Genomic DNA, 19,187 nt, shown 5'->3' with positions numbered 1-19,187 from the left:
TTTATTGAACCTTTATTGAACCTTTATTGAACTAGGCAGGTCAGTTAAGAACAAATTCTTATTTACAATGACGGCCTACCCCCCCCGGGCCAAACCCGGACGACACTGGGTTAATTGTGCGCCGCCCTATGGGACTCCCAATCACAGCCAGTTGTGATACAGCCTGGAATCGAACCAGGGTGTCTGTAGTGACGCCTCAAGCACTGAGATGCAGTGCCTTAGACCGCTGTGATACAGCCTGGAATCGAACCAGGGTGTCTGTAGTGACGCTTCAAGACTTGAGATGCAGTGCCTTAGACCGCTGTGCCACTCGGGAGCCATATGGACATATCCTTCACAGATGAGGAATGGCAAAACATACTGGAGGTCCAATAAGACACAAAGACCGTTGCAAGAGAGCTGCGGTCAAGGCTATCTCCGTTGACAACCATCCACAGGTTCTACTGGACTCTCCTGACTGCTGGGGATGCAACCAGGACAGAGGCACCTTGGTCGACGTGTGATGGACGTGCCCACATGTACAACAGTTCTGGATGATTCCCTTTGGCCCTAGACTGTTCCTACTGTCAAATCCCTCTGAACTGAAACACAGAACACCACCCTCGCTGCCTTGTTTTCGTCCTAACCAGCTCACTTTTCAGTCTCAGTCAGGCCTCAGTCAGGCCCTCACAACCCTCAGATAGCAGGTTGACGCTTGTCATGATTCTTGTCCTGGAGGCAAAACAGAGCCGTTTCCCCTTCGATAGATCAGCTGCAAAGTCCACATTGGCTACAGTGAATTCAGAAAGTATTCAGACCCCTTCCCTTTTTTTTTTGTTGTTGTTACATTACAGCCTTACTCTAAAATTGACAAAATAAATTGTTCCTCTTCAATCTACACACAATAACACAAAATGACAAAGCGAAAAGAGGTTTTTAGAAATTTTTGCAAAAAAAGAAATATTCTAACCCTTTGCTATGAGACTCAAAAATTGATCTCAGGTGCATCCTGTTTCCATTGATCATCCGTGAGATGTTTCTACTACTTTATTGGAGTCCAGCTGTGGTAAATTCAGTTGATTGGACATGATTTGGAAAGGCACACATCTGTCTATATAAAAAGGTCCCACAGCTGACAGTGCATGTCAGAGCAAAAACCAAGCCATGAGGTCGAAGGAATTGTCTGTAGAGCTCCGAGACATGATTTTGTCGAGGGAAGGGTCACAGATCTGGGGAAGGGTACCAAAAAATGTCTGCAGCATTGAAAGTCCCCAAGAACACAGTGGCCTCCATTATTCTTAAAAATGGGAGAAGTTTGGAACCACCAAGACTCTTCCTAGAGCTGGCCGCCCGGCCAAACTCAGCAATCGGGAGAGAAGGGCCTTGGTCAGGGAGGTGATCAAGAACCTGATGGTCACTCTGACAGAGCTCCAGAGTTTCTCTGTGGAGATGGTTGTCCTTCTGCAAGGTTCTCCCATCTTTGCAGCACTCCATCAATCAGGCCTTTATGTTAGTGGCCAGATGGAAGCCATTCCTCAATAACACGCTCATGACAGCCCGCTTGGAGTTTGCCAAAGTGCACCTAAAGGACTCTCAGACCATGAGAAACAAGATGCTCTGGTCTGATGAAACCAAGATTGAACTCTTTGGCCTGAATGCCAAACACGACACCTGGAAGAAACCTGGCACCATCCCTACGGTGAAGCATGGTGGTGGCACCGTCCCTACAGTGAAGCATGGTGGTGGCACCATCCCTACAGTGAAGCATGGTGGTGGCACCATCCCTACAGTGAAGCATGGTGGTGGCACCATCCCTACAGTGAAGCATGGTGGTGGCACCATCCCTACAGTGAAGCATGGTGGTGGCACCATCCCTACAGTGAAGCATGGTGGTGGCACCATCCCTACAATGAAGCATCGTGGTGGCACCATCCCTACAGTGAAGCATGGTGGTGGTAGCATCCCTACAGTGAAGCATGGTGGTGGTAGCATCATGCTGTGGGGATGTTTTTCAGCGGCAGGGACTAGGAGACTAGTCAGGATCAAGGGAAAGATGAACTGAGCGAAGTACAGAGAGATCCTTTCTAGGGAGTTTTTCCTAGCCAACGTGCTTCAACACCTGCATTGCTTGCTGTTTGGGGTTTTAGGCTGGGTTTCTGTACAGCACTTTGAGATATCAGCTGATGTACGAAGGGCTATATAAATACATTTGATTTGATCCTTGATGAAAACCTGCTCTAGAGCGCTCAGGACCTCAGACTGGAGCGAAGGTTCACCTTCCAACAGGAGAACGACCCGAAGCACACAGCCAAGACAACATAGGAGTGGCTTCGGGACAAGTCTCTGAATGTCCTTGAGTGGTCCAGCCAGAGCCCGGACTTGAATCCGATCGAACATCTCTGGAGAGACCTGAAAATAGCTGTGCAGCGACGCTCCCCATCCAACCTGACAGAGCTTGACAGGATCTGCAGAGCAGAATGGGAGAAACTGCCAAAATACAGGTGTGCCAAGCTTGTGACGTCATACCCAAGAAGTCTGCTGTAATCGCTGCCAAAGGTGCTTCAACAAAGTACTGAGTAAAGGGTCTGAATACTTATGTAAATGTAATATTTCATTTTTATTAACAAAATTAAAATAATTGCTAACATTATTGTGATGTCGTCATGGGGTTTTGTGATGTCGTCATGGGGTATTGTGATGTCGTCATGGGGTATTGTGATGTCGTCATGGGGTATTGTGTGTAGATTAATGAGGAAAATAACAAATTAATCCATTTTAGAATTAGGTTGTAACGTAACAAAATGTGGATAAAAGGGGGAAGGTGTCTGAAAACTTTCCGAACCAATGTCGTCAGAAATCATACAAACACAAATTAAGATCAAAAAGCAAATTTAAGGTTAGAAATGAGGGTTAGCAGTGTGGTTAACAATTAGGTTTAAAATCTGATTTTATGAATGTGCCAGCTAGTGAGCACTCCGCAGCGCTGCCTCCAGAATAACATTCAAAACTAAGAATGCTCTTCCCTCTTGACCCCCCCCTTATCAAGTTGTGTTGACAGAATGCTAATATTAGTTGAAATAAAAAAGTTACACTACCCAAAATATACTCAATTTGTGGAAGGACCCACACACTCGGTCCTCAGCCCTAGGCTCAATGCCAACAAGGTATCCACACTCACTATGTCCTCTGTATGCTGTTCTAACCCGTCTATGAAAGGGTGTGATGCACTCTTGGTTGGAATGAGGTCCATGTCCATCTCAGCTTTTCTCTTCCTTGGAGAAAAGGTCAGTGGAAGGTCTTTATCCTGTGGAACATGGGCCTTCATATCCAGCAGCACGCTTCTGAGCTGTGAAGACAGGTCAGTCACGTACTGTTCCTCTTGGAGATGATAAGTGAGTTCTGTGATCTCTTTAAGATATCCTGCACATTGCCTCCGTAAGCGCAACAGCTTCCTAGAGGACCTATTCTTTCCTCTTCCAGATGGACCTTCGTATGGACGGTCAATGTTGGAGTCTCCGGTGGCCCGCTTGGTCTTAAACATGACATTTCTTATGTCACTGTCAGTGGGGTAATAGCGCCTGCGAGTAGGTGGAGGGGGCTGCTCTCCATGGAAAAGCTCTTCCACCACAAAGGTGTTCAGATGACACTTCATTTCAGTCATCTTTCTCACACCAGACAGAGTCAGCTGCTCAATCTTCTCTCTCAGCCTGGCATCTACAGCTTCCCTAACATGAGCTGCCTGTTGGAGAAAGAACACATGGGTTTATCATAAAGGGGTCAGTGGGTCAGGGGGTAACTTAACCAACACTATTATATAGGTTCTATAGTTATATTTACCTCGCCATCAACTGCATGTGAGCTGTGCTCAGAGAGGGAGGGGAACCTGACGCAGTAGATAACCTCTGCCTTCACGGAGCTGGGTGTTTCACTTAGTGCTGCCTTCAGAGTTTGGGAGGCCTCCTTTTTAGAGCACACTGTACTTTCCTCAATCTAGACATGAAAAAGTGATATTTGTTACATATGTACTGGTACTATGTACGGTGTTAGGCTGATTCACACAGACAGTCCAATTCTGATCTTTTTCCCCCCCCCCACTAATTGATCTTTTGACCAATCAGATCAGCTCTTTTGCCCATAATTGGAAATGGGCTGGCTGTGTAAACACGGCCTTAGACTTTTTGACCAACTGTAGGCATAGACCTTAAAACCTTTTCATATTTACCTTAAAATCAGGAAAGCGGATAACTTGGGCGATGTTTATTATAGCCTTGCAGTCCACCTTTTTGGTATTTTGTACCAGTTTCCGTTTCTGTAGAAAGGTATGGTCTTCAAGCTACGGAATATATAATAATACATTTTATTTTTATAGCAAAACATTTAATAATAATAAAATACATTTACTTACCAGTTAAAAGTTTGGACACAGCTACTCATTCAATTTGTACTATTTTCTACATTGTAGAATAATAGTGACGACATCAAACCTATGATATAACACATATGGAATCACGTAGTCACCAAAAAAAAGTGTTAAACAATTCCAAATATATTTTTGATTCTTTAAAGTAGCCACCCTTTGCCTTGACAGTTTTTGTACACGCTTGGCATTCTCTCAACCAGCTTCACCTGGAATGCTTTTCCAACAGTTGAGTTCCCACATATGCTGAGCACTTGTTGGCTGCTTTTCTTTCACTCTGCGGTCCAACTCATCGCAAACTATCTCAATTGGGTTGAGGTCAGGTGATTGTGTAGGCCAGGTCATCTGCTGCAGCATTCCATCACTCTCCTTCTTGGTCAAATAGCTGGCTAGAGGTGTGTTTGGTCATTGTCCTGTTGAAAAACAAATGAGTCTCACTAAGCGCAAACCAGATGGGATGGCGTATCGCTGCAGAATGCTGTTAAGTGTGCCTTGAATTCTAAATAAAATCACTGACAGTGTCACCAGCAAAGCACCTCCACACCATCACACCTCCTCCTCCATGCTTCACGGTGGGAACCACACTTGCAGAGATCATCCGTTCACCTACTCTGCGTCTCACAAAGACACGGCGGTTGGAACCAAAAATCTCCAATTTGGACTCCACCGGTTTTCCACCGGTTTAACATCCATTGCTCGTGTTTATTGGCCCAAGCAAATCCCTTCTTCTTGTTGATGTCCTTTAGTAGTGGTTTCTTTGTAGCAATTCGACCATGAAGGCCTGATCCACGCAGTCTCCTCTGAGCAGTTGATGTTGAGATGTGTCTGTTACTTGAAGTCTGTTATGCAATAATTTGGGCTGCAATTTCTGACGCTGGAAACTCTAATGAACTTACCCTCTGCAGCAGAGGTAACTCTGGGTCTTCCTTTCCTGTGGTGGTCCTCAAGAGGCAGTTTCATCATAGCGCTTGATGGTTTTTGCAACTGCACTGGAAGAAACTCAAAGTTCTTGAAATTTTCTGAATTGACTGACCTTCATGTCTTAAAAGTAAAGATGGACTGTCATTTGTCTTTACTTATTTGAGCTGTTCTTGCCATAATACGGACTTGGTCTTTTACCAAATAAGGCTGTCTTCTGTATATCACCCCTACATTGTCACAACACAACTGATTGGCTCAAACGCATAAAGGAGGAAAGAAATTCCACAAATTAACTTTTAACAAGGCACACCTGTTAATTGAAATGCATTCCAGGTGACTACCTCATGAAGCTGGTTGAGAGAATGCCAAGAGTGTGCTTGACAAAGCTGTCATCAAGGCAAAGGTGGCTACTTTGAAGTATCTCAAATATAAAATATATTTTGATTTAACACTTTTTTGGTTACTATATGATTCCATATGTGTTATTTCATAGTTTTGATGTCTTCACTATAATTCTACAATGTATAAAATAGTGAAAATAAAGAAAAAACCTGGAATGAGTAGGTGTGTCCAAACTTTCGACTGGCACTTTTCTAGACACCCAAAGCTCTTCACAGTGTACAGGGAAACTCACCACCCTAACCCCACCTACATACTCTTGCAATAAGTGCCATGGCCTCTTTAGTGACCACAGCGTTAGGACAACCCTTTAAAGTCCCATCTTATTGAGGAACATTCCACTGTTAGTCCTTCCACATGATTCTAATTAAATGTCATATAAAAAGTGTGTGGTGTAAAGGACAGTGATCCGTCTATGAACTTACTTCCTTCTTGTCTCTTTCAGCAGCATATCTCTCTTTGGCTTTTGTCTGTCTGTCTTTGCCCTGGTGGCATTCATACGTCTTTGTGCCAACAACTTGAAACGGAACACCGTTGAACGGAATACTTTTACTCTCCCAGCTGAGTTTTTTCCGTGCCAAAGGCTGTGCATCTGTTAAAAAGGTCAACAATATGATATATTACTATTAGAATGATAGGCTTGTGGGGGGGGAAACTAACAAAGTTGCTCTCTGTCAAATAACTCATCTGTTCTTGAAAATGGATCCCTTTATGCTGATGATGCAATAGCAATTTTGAGGCAATGAAGTTGAGCGTCGTTGCCATGGCAGCATTGGTTGCTGCAACCAATGTACTCTTAAGGAGTGTAGGTGAGTCTACCATTACTCTGTAGGTGAGTCTACCATTACTCTTTAAGGTCAAAGGACCTTATTACACTACACGATCAAAAAAAAATATGGACACCTGCTCGTCGAACATCTCATTCCAAAAATAATGGGTATTAATATGGACTTGGTCCCAACTTTTCCTGCTATAACAGCCTCCACTCTTCCGGGAAGGCTTTCCACTAGATGTTGGAACATTACTGAGGAGACTTTCTTCCATTCAGACACTAAGAGCATTAGTGAGGTCGGGCACTGATGTTGGGCGATTAGGCCTGGCTCGCAGTCGGCCTTCCAATACATCCCAAAGATGTTCGATGGGGTTGAGGTCAGGGCTACGTGCAGGCCAGTGAAGTTCTTCCACACAGATCTCGACAAACCATTTCTGTATGGACCTCTTTGTGCATGGAAGTATTTAGGGAAATATTCAAGGGAGTATTCAGGGGAGTATTCAGGAGAGTATTCAGGAGAGTATTCAGGAGAGTATTCAGGAGAGTATTCAGGAGAGGAAACTTTCCGTGGGGATTATATGCAAATTCATATTAATACCGTTTAAATGTAGATGTGTTTTGCATTGGATATATTTACCATATCATATGGAGACAGAAACATAAACCTTTTACTTTATCATAAATAGACATAATTGTAAATTATTAAATCCTTCTAATAGGAATATAAAAAACAATTTAGTTACAAATTGAACTTTAATTAAATGAGTTGACTCTTCACATGGGATGATTTCACTGAACAACAAAAGAAAGGGAATATTGAATGATCCCCAATGATCCATCGCATCTCCCAAAAACGTTTTCAACACATCTGTAAAATGATAGTCTAGAAACTAAGGCTTTGGTTGTCTTCCTCTCAGGCTTCCATGTCTTCTCCCTGGACCTACTCAATGTCCACCTCTTGAAAATCAGAATCTGAGGCCTCATCTTCACTATCACTTTCCAACCTTGTTGAGGATCGCTCGTTGTCAGGCTCAAAAAGTCTCAGATTTGTCCAGATGGCCACCAATTTTTCAACCCTTGTATTGGTCAGCCTGTTGCGTGCTTTGGTGTGTGTGTTCCCAAACAAGGACCCGTTGCGCTCTGAGGCGGCTGATGTTGGTGGGATTTGTAGGATGAAAGACCCTCAGATCCACAAAGTCCCTTCCACCAGGTGGTTGATGAGATATGTTGGCACGACTGCCATATTGCATCTCCATCCCAAAGCCCTTGCTTGGAAGTGTACTTCGCTAGACTGCCAAGAACCTTGCCCTCATCCAGGCCAAGGTGGCGAGACACGGTAGTGATGACACCATAGGCCTTGTTGATCTCTGCACCAGACAGGATGCTCTTGCCCGCATACTTGGGGTCCAACATGTACACTGCGTGTTTGGGCAGAAGTCTTCACACTTTTTGATGTATTTCAGAACTGAAGTTTCCTCTGCTTGGAGCAACAGTGAAGTGGGCAGGGCAGTACAGATTTCTCCTCTTACATCTGCAAGCAGAGTCTGAACATCAGACTGCACGGATTGGGGGAGACAATGCCATCCTATAGTTACTGCTATAGGTTTCAGGAGTTTCAGTGTGCTTTCCACAGTCTCCCAAAATACATCATCCAGGAGGATCCTCTTCATGGGGCTGTCCATATCGGCAGACTGTGATATGGCCATTTCTTGGAGAGACTCCTTCCCCTCCAGGAGACCGTCAAACATGATGACAAAACCACCCCAACGGGTGTTGCTGGGCAGCTTCAATGTGGTGCTCTTATTCTTCTCACGTTGCTTGGTGAGGTAGATTGCTGTTATAACTTGATGACCCTTCACATACCTAACCATTTCCTTGGCTCTCATTGTTTTCAGTGCCATGATGTCCTTGAGAAGCAGATTCAATGCATGAGCAGCACAGCCAATGGGTGTGATGTGAGGGAAGGACTCCTCCACTTTAGACCAAGCAGCCTTCATGTTCGCAGCATTGTCTGTCACCGGTGCCTTCTGTGGTCCAAGGTCATTGATGACTGCCTTCAGCTCATCTGCAATGTAGAGACCGATGTGTCCGTTGTCCCTTGGGTCTGTGCTCTTGTAGAATACTGTGCAAAATAGTTCTATTTTGTTAATTTTTTTGCGTTGTTTGTAACTTTTTTTTGTTGTACTTATTTTGTACATAATGTTGCTGCCACCGTCTCTTATGACCGAAAATAACTTATGGACATCAGAACTGGGATTACTCACCACGAACTGGAAGAAGATTTCTCCTTTAACGAGTCCAACGAGAAAGATATACTGCTCTCCCGGGAACAGGCCCAAATCCCCGTTATTTGGTGAAGAAAAGACAGAGGAAGCGGATTGGGCTGCCTTTTGAGAATCCATAGGCCAGCGAGTAAACTCCCCACTGCCATCAATTCTACTTGCTAACATGCATATTGGAAAATAAAATCGATGACCTACAATTATCCTACCAACCGGACATTAAGAACTGTAATGTTTCACCAAGTCGTGGCTGAATGACGACACGGATAATAGAGCCGGAGGGATTTTCAATGCGCCGGCAGAACAGAGAAGCTAAGACGAGGGGTGGGGGGGGTGTCTTTTTGTCAATAACACCTGGTGTGCGATGTCTAATATTAAAGAGGTCTTGAGGTATTGCTCGCCTGAAGTAGAGCACCTTATGATAAGCTGTAGACCACACTATCTATCTAGATTATTCGTAGCCGTCTATTTACCACCACAGACCAATGCTGGCACTAAGACCGCACTCAACCAACTCTATAAGGCCATAAGCAAACAAGAAAATGCTCACCCTGGAGTGGTGCTCCTTGTGGCCGGGGGCTTTAATGCAGGCAAACTTAAATCAGTTTGACCAAATTTTTAGCAGCATGTCACATGTGCAACCAGAGGGAAAAAAAACACTAGACCACCTTTACTTCACACACAGAGATGCATACAAAGCTCTCCCCAGCCCTCCATTTGGCAAATCTGACTATAATTCAATCCTCCTGATTCCTGTTTACAAGCCAAAACTAAAGCAGGAAGTACCAGTGACTCGCTCAATATGGAAGTGATCAGATGACGCGGATGCTACGCTACAGGACTGTTTTGCTAGCACAGACTGGAATGCGTTCTGGGATTCATCCAATGGCATTGAGGAGTATAGTACCTCAGTCATCGGCTTCATCAATAAGTGCATCGACGATGTCGCCCCCACAGTAACCGTACGTACATAACCCAACCAGAAGCCATGGATTACAGGCAACATCCAAATCGAGCTAAAGGCTAGAGCTGCCGCTTTCAAGGAGCGGGACACTAATCCGGACGCCTATAAGATATCCCGCTATGCTCTCAGATGAAACATCAAACAAGCAAATCAACAATACAGGATTAAGATTGAATCCTACTGCACCGGCTCTGACGCTCGTTAGATGTAGCAGGGCTTGAAAACTATTACGGACTACAAAGGGAAACCCAGACGCGAGCTGCCCAGTGACGTAAGCCTACCAGACGAGCTAAATGCCTTTTATGCTCGCTTCAAGGCAAGCAACACTGGAGCATGCACAAGAGCACCAGTTGTTCTGGATGACTGTGTGATAACACTCTCGGTAGCCGATGTGACCAAGACCTTTAAACAGGTCAACATTCACAAAGCCGCGGGGCCAGATGGATTACCAGGACGTGTACTCAAAGCATGCGCGAACCAACTGGCAAGTGTCTACATTGACATTTTCAACCTCTCCCTGACAGTCTGTAATACCTACATGTTTCAAGCAGACCACCATAGTCCCTGTGCCCAAGGATGCGAAGATGACCTGTCTAAATGATTACGGCCCCATAGCACTCACGTCGGTAGCCATGACCTGCTTTGAAAGTCTGATTATCATATCAACAGCATCCTCTCGGATACCCTTGACCCACTCCAATTTGTATACCGCTCCAACAAATCCACAGATGATGCAATCTCAACCGCACTCCACACTGCCCTTTCCCACCTGGAGAAAAGGAACACCTATGTGAGAATGCTGTTCATTGACTACAGCTCAGCGTTCAACACCATAGTGCTCACGAAGCTCATCACTAAGCTAAGGACCCTGGGACAACACCCTCTGCAACTGGATCCTGGACTTCCTGACGGGCTGCCCCCAGGTGGTAAAGGTAGGCAACAACATGTCTGCCATGCTGATCCTCAACACTAGGGCCCCTCAGGGGTGTGTACTTAGTCCCCTCCTGTACTCCCTGTTCACCCACGAATGCATGGCCAAACACGACTCCAACACCATCATTAAGTTTGCTGACGACACAACAGTGGTAGGCCTGATCACCGACAACGATGCGACAACCTATAGGGAGGTCAGAGAACTGGCAGTGTGGTGCCAGGACAACAACCGCCCCCTCAATGTGAGCAAGACCAAGGAGCTGATCATGGAATACAGGAAAAGGTTAGCCGAACAAGCCCCCATTAACATCAACGGGGCTGTAATGGAGCGGGTCGAGAGTATCAGGTTCCTTGGTGTCCACATCACCAATGATCTATCATGGGCCAGACTAGAGGTTGACCAATTTATCGGAGTGGCCGATTTCAGGTTTTCATAACAATCGGAAATCTGTATTTTTGGGCACCGACTTTGCCGTTTTTTTTATACCTTTATTTAACTAGGCAAGTCAGTTAATTAAGAACACATTCTTATTTTCAATGACGGCCTGGGAACGGTGGGTTAACTGCCTTGTTCAGGGGCAGAATGACAGATTTTCACCTTGTCAGCTCGGGGGATACAATCTTGCAAACTTACAGTTAACTAGTCCAACGCTCTAACCACCTGCCTCTCATTGCACTTCACGAGGAGTGAATGCAGTTCACGAGGAGTGCACTTCACGAGGAGTTACGCGAATGCAGAAGAAGCCAAGGTAAGTTGCTAGCTAGCATTAAACTTATCTTATAAAAAAATAATCAATCAATCATAATCACTAGTTATAACTACACATGGTTGATGATATTACTAGTTTATCTAGCGTGTCCTGCGTTGCATATAATCGATGCAACGCTGGGGGATGATTTAACAAAAGCGCATTTGCGGAAAAAAGCACAATCGTTGGACGACTGTACCTAACCATAAACACCAATGCCTTTCTTAAAATCAATACACAAGTATATATTTTTAAACCTGCATATTTAGCTAAAAGAAATCCAGGTTAGCAGGCAATATTAACCAGGTGAAATTGTGTCATTTCTCTTGCGTTCATTGCACGCAGAGTCAAGGTATATGCAACAGTTTGGGCCGCCTGGCTCATTGCGAACTAATTTGCCAGAATTTTACGTAATTATGACATAACATTGAAGGTTGTACAATGTAACAGCAATATTTAGACTTAGGGATGCCACCCGTTAGATAAAATACCGAACGGTTCCGTATTTCACTGAAATAATAAACGTTTTGTTTTCGAAATGATAGTTTCCGGATTAGACCATATTAATGACCAAAGGCAGTCTGAGCGATGGTAGGCAGCAGCAAGCTCGTAAGCATTCATTCAAACAGCACTTTCGTGCATTTTGCCAGCAGTTCTTCGCAAGCACAGCGCTGTTTATGACTTCAAGCCTATCAGCCTAATGGCTGGTGTAACCCATGTGAAATGGCTAGCTAGTTAGCTGGGTGGTCGCTAATAGCGTTTCAAACGTCACTCGCTCTGAGACTTGGAGTAGTTATTCCCCTTGCTCTGCAAGGGCCGCGGCTTTTGTGGAGGGATGGGTAACACTGCTTCAAGTGTGGCTGTTGTCGATGTGTTCCTGGTTCGAGCCCAGGTAGGGGCGAGGAGAGGGACGGAAGCTATACTTTTACACTGGAAATACTATAGTGCCTATAAGAACATCCAATAGTCAAAGGTATATGAAATACAAATGGTATAGAGAGAAATAGTCCTATAAATACTATATTGAGTACAACCTAAAACCTCTCACCTTGGAATATTGAAGTCTCATGTTAAAAGGAACCACCAACTTTCATATGTTCTCATGTTCTGAGCAAGGAACTGAAACGTTAGCTTTCTTACATGGCACATATTGCACTTTTACTTCTCCAACACTTTGTTTTTGCATTATTTAAACCAAATTGAACATGTTTCATTATTTATTTGAGGCTAAATTGATTGTTATTGATGTATTATATTAAGTTAAAATAAGTGTTCATTCAGTATTGTTGTAATTGTCATTATTACAAATAAATAAATACAATTATTTTTTAAATCGTCTGATTAATCGGTATCGGCTTTTTTTGGTCCTCCAAACGGTATCGGCGTTGAAAAATCATAATCGGTCGACCTCTAGGCCAAACACACCAAGACAGTCGTGAAGAGGGCACGACAAAATATTTTCCCCCTCAGGAGACTGAAACGATTTTTCATGGGTCCCCAGATCCTCAAAAAGTTCTACAGCAGCACCATCGAGAGCATCCTGACCGGTTGCATCACCGCTTGGTATGGCAACTGCCCGGCATCTGACCATAAGGCGCTACAGAGGGTAGTGCGGGGCCAAGCTTCTTGCAATCCAGGGCCTCTATAATAGGCTGTGTCAGAGGAAAACACAAGCCATAAAAGACTGCTGAACAATTCATCAAATGACCTCCGGACTATTACATTGACCCCCTCCATTTGTTTTGTACACTGCTGCTACTTGCTGTTTATTATCTATGCATAGTCACTTCACCCCTACCTACATGTACAAATGACCTCTAACCTCTACCCCCACACACTGACTCTGTACTGGTACCCCCTGTATATAGCCTCATTATTGTTATGTTATTGTGTTAATTTTGACTTTTGTTTATTTGGCAAATATTTTCTTAACTCTTCTTGAACTGCACTGTTGGTTATAAAGGGCTTGTAAGTAAGCATTTCACGGTAAGGTCTACCTACACTTGTTGTATTCGGCGCATGTGACAAATAGTTTGATTTGACATGATCATAATTGACTGTAGCACATATAAAACGCCCACAAGCTACCAGTGGCTGAAAACACAATTGCAGCGGGATGTACGAGTGACGAATTTCCGGGCAAGGATGGTCCATTTAAAATGAATTCCTTCCTCCCTCGCCCTGCAAGTGTAAACTCGTCAGACGTCATGATAAGTCATCCGAAGTGTCCACTTAATTTGAGGGCTGAGGGGAGAGTGTGTTTTGAATGCAGCCTTTATTGTACAATCCTTACTGTTGACCAATCACCGACGAAGTGGCTTAGACTTCGGCTTGCCTCTAGAAAAAATGTTGTGTGCCCGAACAACAGACCGAAAGGGTGAACCAGACACGTCTTCGGGGCTATAAAGCTGAAGCGTCCCTTTAGAATGGTAGTGAGAGGAAATCCAGTCGCGGATGGAAGTAGCGGAAACTGGGCCGACATTCTGCTTATTTCGTCGTCGATGAAACATCCGATCTCAATACATTTTTAATGTCCCAAAAGTACAATATGTTACGAGCACTGTGCGCTAAGTTTTATAGACTTGAAGCTTTGCAGAAGTTAAAAAAAAATTGCGTTTAGGAGTGCAAGGTCGAATTGAGTTTGTGCTTGGCTTTGCCCACTATGCTCATACTGTAAACAGCACAGATTAACTAACTTCGTTTTGGAAACAATTTCCAAAACAAACGAGAAAGCCTAAAAGTCATAATATATGCACGAATTTTCCAAACTGTTCGGCTGGGAAGAATCCCTGGTTCATCGTCCGTGCTTCAGCTGATGACACCGAACATGGAAAGACTGACTGAGACGGGCAAACCCCACTCCGTTGCCAGCAACATTGCATAGCAATATTGCCCCCCCCCCCCCAGAAATGGCCAGTGTATCATTAGCCGTCACGTAAGTAACTTAGTTATTTCAACAGTAATTAATGAAAATGTCTAATTTATTGGGCTAGTGTATCATCAGCTTTAGGTCATTTTTAGATGAGTAGCAAAAGTAAGCTACTAGCTACCTAATGTTAGCTATGTAACGTTATGTTTTTAAAGACAACTTACCCTTTTGCCCAAAACTTTTGTCCTTTCTCAATGTTATGAATTTCAGTGACGTTTCCAATTCTTGTTCCCGAATGTATTTAGTTATTTCGTCCTCAAACTTGAACTCGAGGTATGCCATTTCGAAAATATGGCGTTTTTCACCATAGATATTAAGCAGTGTACTAGCACAGTTTCTAAACCTAGAGACGCAACATCGCGATACTTCCGGGGAACGCTTGCGGACCAGGACGACGCCTCGATCACACCAACAGTTTTCCCCTCCCCCGTTTTGGAACACCAGAAGTACATTCATTTCCGATTTAACGCTGTGTATGCATTACATTATTACTGAGGCAGTTGTGTGGCGTATTATTTATATATATATATATATATATATATATATATATATATATATATATATATTAATGAGAGAGAAATGTCCTTGTTTTTGAAAGAAAAACACTTCTTTTTGTCCATTAAAATAACATCAAATTGATCAGAAATACAGTGTAGATTTGTAATTGATTCAAACTACATAATGGGCTGATACACAGCCAATACAGTAGGTGGCAGCATGCCCCTAGAACAATTGTTAGAAGAACAACAATAACAACATTTGGCCTCACACTCCAGAACAGTAGGTGGCGCCAAGTGGTTTGTGTTGATTGTACGGAGATTGTGACAGCCTGGTTAAATGGTGTCCCTTGACAAGGCAAGAACAAGATGTATGTCAGGAGAAGTGCAGTATTATCATAAGGAGACTTGGAAATGGAGGAGAAGTGGAGGGGAAAAGAGTGGCAGAGGAGGTCTAAGAGAGAGCTGGAGGAAGAGGGTGAACTTAAGTCAGTTAAAAATGGTGGGGGGGAAAAGGAGGTGGTCGGTGTGGTGAAGTTATCGGCGCCCGAGGCGTGCACCGAGAGTCATGATGAAGATGAGCCTGTGACAGCAGGAGTGAAGTTTTTGGAAAAAGTGGACGCCTGCCTTTTGGCTGATCCATTTGTGGTTTCAGGGTGGGTGAAAACGGAGTTGTGGAATCGGTGAGGGTAACCAGAAGTGGTCTTGTGGTAATTGTACGTGTTTCTGCTGGTCAGAGGGAGCAGGCGCTCCGCGTTAAACGAATGGGGACAAGAGGTGTGAATTGTTTTGCTCTCAAGAAAAGGGTGCCATTGAAAGGAGTGATTACTGGGGTAGCAGTAAAAGCTGACCAACTGAAGGGGAAGATTCCCGGTGTTCGTGATTTTTTAAATTTATTTAACTAGGCAAGTCAGTTAAGAACAAATTCTTATTTTCAATGACAGCCAAGGAACAGTGGGTTAACTGCATGTTCAGGGGCAGAATGACAGATTTGTACCTTGTCAGCTCGAGGGTTTGACCTAGCAACCTTTCAGTTACTGGCTCAATGCTCTAACCACTAGGCTACCGTGCCGCCCCAATAGTGGAGCATGGTATTTATTATGATGTATTAATATTTTGTGAGTGTAGTGTGAAATTGTAGGGTATTTGTTGTATTTTTTATATATATTTTTTAGCAAGGTATAAGGGAGTTATACTCCAGTCTATTGGTAGCGGTAAACATCATCGGAGAAGAACAGTAGGTGGCAGTGTATGCAGCTAAAGGTTGAATGCGATCCGCCAACCCAATCTCCACGAAGAAGAACGTATTCGCTAACGCCGCATTTTCGAAATGGCATATCTCGAGTTCAAGTTTGAGGACGAAATAACTAAATACATTCGGGAACAAGAATTGGCAACGTCACTGAAATTCGTAATATTGGGAAAGGACAAAAGTTTTGGACAAAAGGGTACGTTGTCTTTTTTTATTTTATAACTAGTAGCTAACTTTTGCTACTCTCATCTAAAATGATGCTAGCTAAGCTAGCTCGCTAGCATAACAGATTCCATTCCAAGCGCTCGACCAGAGAGCAACTTTGTTAGTTTCCCTACAAGCCTATCATTCTAATAGTAATATATCATATTGTTGACCTTTTTAACAGATGCACAGCCTTTGGCACGGAAAAAACTCAGCTGGGAGAGTAAAAGTATCCCGTTCAACGGTGTTCCGTTTCAAGTTGTTGGCACAAAGACGTATGAATGCCACCAGGGCAAAGACAGACAGACAAAAGCCAAAGAGAAATATGCTGCTGAAAGAGACAAGAAGGAAGTAAGTTCATAGACGGATCACTGTCCTTTACACCACACACTTTATATAACATTTAATTAGAATAATGTTGAAGGACTAACCGTGGAATGTTCCTCAATAAGATGGGACTTTAAAGGGTTGTCCTAACGCTGTGGTCACTAAAGAGGCCATGGCACTTATTGCAAGAGTATGTAGGTGGGGTTAGGGTGGTGAGTTTCCCTGTACACTGTAAAGAGCTTTGGGTGTCTAGAAAAGTGCTATAAAAGTCATTATTATTATTATTATATTATTATTATATCTTCCGTAGCTTGAAGACCATTACTTTGTAAAGAGACGGAAACTGGTACAAAATACCAAAAAGGTGGACTGCAAGGCTATAATAAACATCGCCCAAGTTATCCGCTTTCCTGATTTTAAGGTAAACATGAAAACTTATATCAAGGTCTAGGCCTTCTGTTGGTCTGTCTAAAAAATAAAAAAAATGTATCAGAATTGAGCTGGATATGTAAACACAACCTGTGAATCAGCCTAACACCGTACATAGTACCAGTACATATGTAACAAATATCACTTTTTCATGTCTAGATTGAGGAAAGTACAGTGCGCTCTAAAAAGGAGGCCTCCCAAACTCTGAAGGCAGCACTAAGTGAAACACCCAGCTCCGTGAAGGCAGAGGTTGTCTACTGCGTCAGGTTCCCCTCCCTCTCTGAGCACAGCTCACATGCAGTTGATGGCGAGGTAAATATAACTATAGAACCCTTATAATAGAGTGTTGGTTAAGTTACCCCCTGACCCACTGACCTCTTTATGATAAACCCATGTGTTCTTTCTCCAACAGGCAGCTCATGTTAGGGAAGCTGTAGATGTCAGGCTGAGAGAGAAGATTGAGCAGCTGACTCTGTCTGGTGTGAGAAAGATGACTGAAATGAAGTGTCATCTGAACACCTTTGTGGTGGAAGAGCTTTTCCATGGAGAGCAGCCCCCTCCACCTACTCGCAGGCGCTATTACCCCACTGACAGTGACATAAGAAATGTCATGTTTAAGACCAAGCGGGCCACCGGAGACTCCAACATTGACCGTCCATACGAAGGTCCATCTGGAAGAGGAAAGAATAGGTCCTCTAGGAAGCTGTTGCGGTTACGGAGGCAATGTGCAGGATATCTTAAAGAGATCACAGAACTCACTTATCATCTCCAAGAGGAACAGTACGTGACTGACCTGTCTTCACAGCTCAGAAGCGTGCTGCTGGATATGAAGGCCCATGTTCCACAGGATAAAGACCTTCCACTGACCTTTTCTCCAAGGAAGAGAAAAGCTGAGATGGACATGGACCTCATTCCAACCAAGAGTGCATCACACCCTTTCATAGACGGGTTAGAACAGCATACAGAGGACATAGTGAGTGTGGATACCTTGTTGGCATTGAGCCTAGGTTAGTAGGGCTGAGTGGATACATTGTTGGCATTGAGCCTAGGTTAGTAGGGCTGAGTGGAGACCTTGTTGGCATTGAGCCTAGGTTAGTAGGGCTGAGTGGATACCTTGTTGGCATTGAGCCTAAGGTAGTAGGGCTGCGTGGATACCTTTTTGGCATTGAGCCTAGGTTAGTAGGGCTGAGTGGATACCTTGTTGGCATTGAGCCTAGGTTAGTAGGGCTGCATGGATATCTTGTTGGCATTGAGCCTAAGGTAGTAGGGCTGCGTGGATACCTTGTTGGCGTTGAGCCTAGGTTAGTAGGGCTGAGTGGATACATTGTTGGTATTTAGCCTAGGTTAGTAGGGCTGAGTGGATACATTGTTGGTATTTAGCCTAGGGCTGATGACTGGGTGGGTTCTGCCACCAATTGAGTATATTTTGGGTAGTGTAACTTTTTTATTTCAACTAATGTTAATATTCTGTTAATGTAACAGATGTGAAATGGCTTGCTAGATTAAAGTTATACTGTTACATTAACAACTTCATAAAAACATGTTTTCTCATCTCAAGATGTAAAACAAATACATGACTATAGTAAGTCATTTAGGAGGCATATAAACACACTGTTCCACTCATCTGCAGCTACTCTCTACTTTATTGTATTATGGTCTGTCCTGATGCCTAGTCACTTTACCCTGATCTGGTACTTCCTGTATATGGTTGCACATTTATCTCCTTGATCTGGTACTTCCTGTATATAGTCGCACATTTATCTCCTTGATCTGGTACTTCCTGTATATAGTCGCACATTTATCTCCTTGATCTGGTACTTCCTGTATATAGTCGCACATTTATCTCCTTGATCTGGTACTTCCTGTATATAGTCGCACATTTATCTCCTTGATCTGGTACTTCCTGTATATAGTCGCACATTTATCTCCTTGATCTTGTACTTCCTGTATATAATCGCACATTGATCTGGTACTGGTAATCCCTGTATATAGCTGCACATTGATCTGGTACTGGTAATCCCTGTATATAGCTGCACATTGATCTGGTACTGGTAATCCCTGTATATAGCTGCACATTGATCTGGTACTGGTAATCCCTGTATATAGCTGCACATTGATCTGGTACTGGTAATC

The 19,187-nt window shown here is 43.7% G+C and overlaps 2 protein-coding genes across 2 annotated transcripts; one reads left to right on the top strand and one right to left on the bottom strand.

Moving 5' to 3' along the window:
• Positions 1-2,577: 2,577 nt before the first annotated feature.
• On the bottom strand, positions 2,578-14,684 carry LOC139421656 (calcium-responsive transcription factor-like). The gene is made up of 5 exons (XM_071172744.1): positions 14,510-14,684; positions 6,142-6,308; positions 4,202-4,312; positions 3,817-3,969; positions 2,578-3,718 (listed from the first exon to the last, which is right to left on the bottom strand). Exons 1-5 carry the CDS (start codon positions 14,625-14,627, stop codon positions 3,086-3,088), a joined length of 1,182 nt encoding a protein of 393 aa, XP_071028845.1. The 5' UTR covers positions 14,628-14,684; the 3' UTR covers positions 2,578-3,085.
• A 1,443-nt stretch (positions 14,685-16,127) lies between these two features.
• On the top strand, positions 16,128-18,229 carry LOC139421657 (calcium-responsive transcription factor-like). Its single transcript, XM_071172745.1, has 5 exons — positions 16,128-16,290; positions 16,483-16,649; positions 16,936-17,046; positions 17,214-17,366; positions 17,467-18,229. The coding sequence occupies exons 1-5, from the start codon at positions 16,173-16,175 to the stop codon at positions 18,064-18,066; spliced, it is 1,149 nt and encodes a 382-aa protein (XP_071028846.1). The 5' UTR covers positions 16,128-16,172; the 3' UTR covers positions 18,067-18,229.
• Positions 18,230-19,187: the final 958 nt, after the last annotated feature.

This window comes from Oncorhynchus clarkii, chromosome 12 (assembly GCF_045791955.1).
Source record: "Oncorhynchus clarkii lewisi isolate Uvic-CL-2024 chromosome 12, UVic_Ocla_1.0, whole genome shotgun sequence".
Taxonomy (NCBI): Eukaryota; Metazoa; Chordata; class Actinopteri; order Salmoniformes; family Salmonidae; genus Oncorhynchus; species Oncorhynchus clarkii.
This window is presented reverse-complemented; position numbering and strand designations above follow the sequence as displayed.

Bases quoted from the DNA above. Each gene is read 5' to 3' on its own strand.
- LOC139421656 (XM_071172744.1), bottom strand. From the start codon at position 14,627: ATGGCATACCTCGAGTTCAAGTTTGAGGACGAAATAACTAAATACATT. The intron at 6,309-14,509 runs GTAAGTTGTCTT...CCTTTTTAACAG, and splicing joins CAAAAGTTTTGGGCAAAAGG to ATGCACAGCCTTTGGCACGG. The intron at 3,970-4,201 runs GTAAATATGAAA...TTTCATGTCTAG, and splicing joins TCCGCTTTCCTGATTTTAAG to ATTGAGGAAAGTACAGTGTG.
- LOC139421657 (XM_071172745.1), top strand. From the start codon at position 16,173: ATGGCATATCTCGAGTTCAAGTTTGAGGACGAAATAACTAAATACATT. The intron at 16,650-16,935 runs GTAAGTTCATAG...TATCTTCCGTAG, and splicing joins CTGAAAGAGACAAGAAGGAA to CTTGAAGACCATTACTTTGT. The intron at 17,367-17,466 runs GTAAATATAACT...TTTCTCCAACAG, and splicing joins CACATGCAGTTGATGGCGAG to GCAGCTCATGTTAGGGAAGC.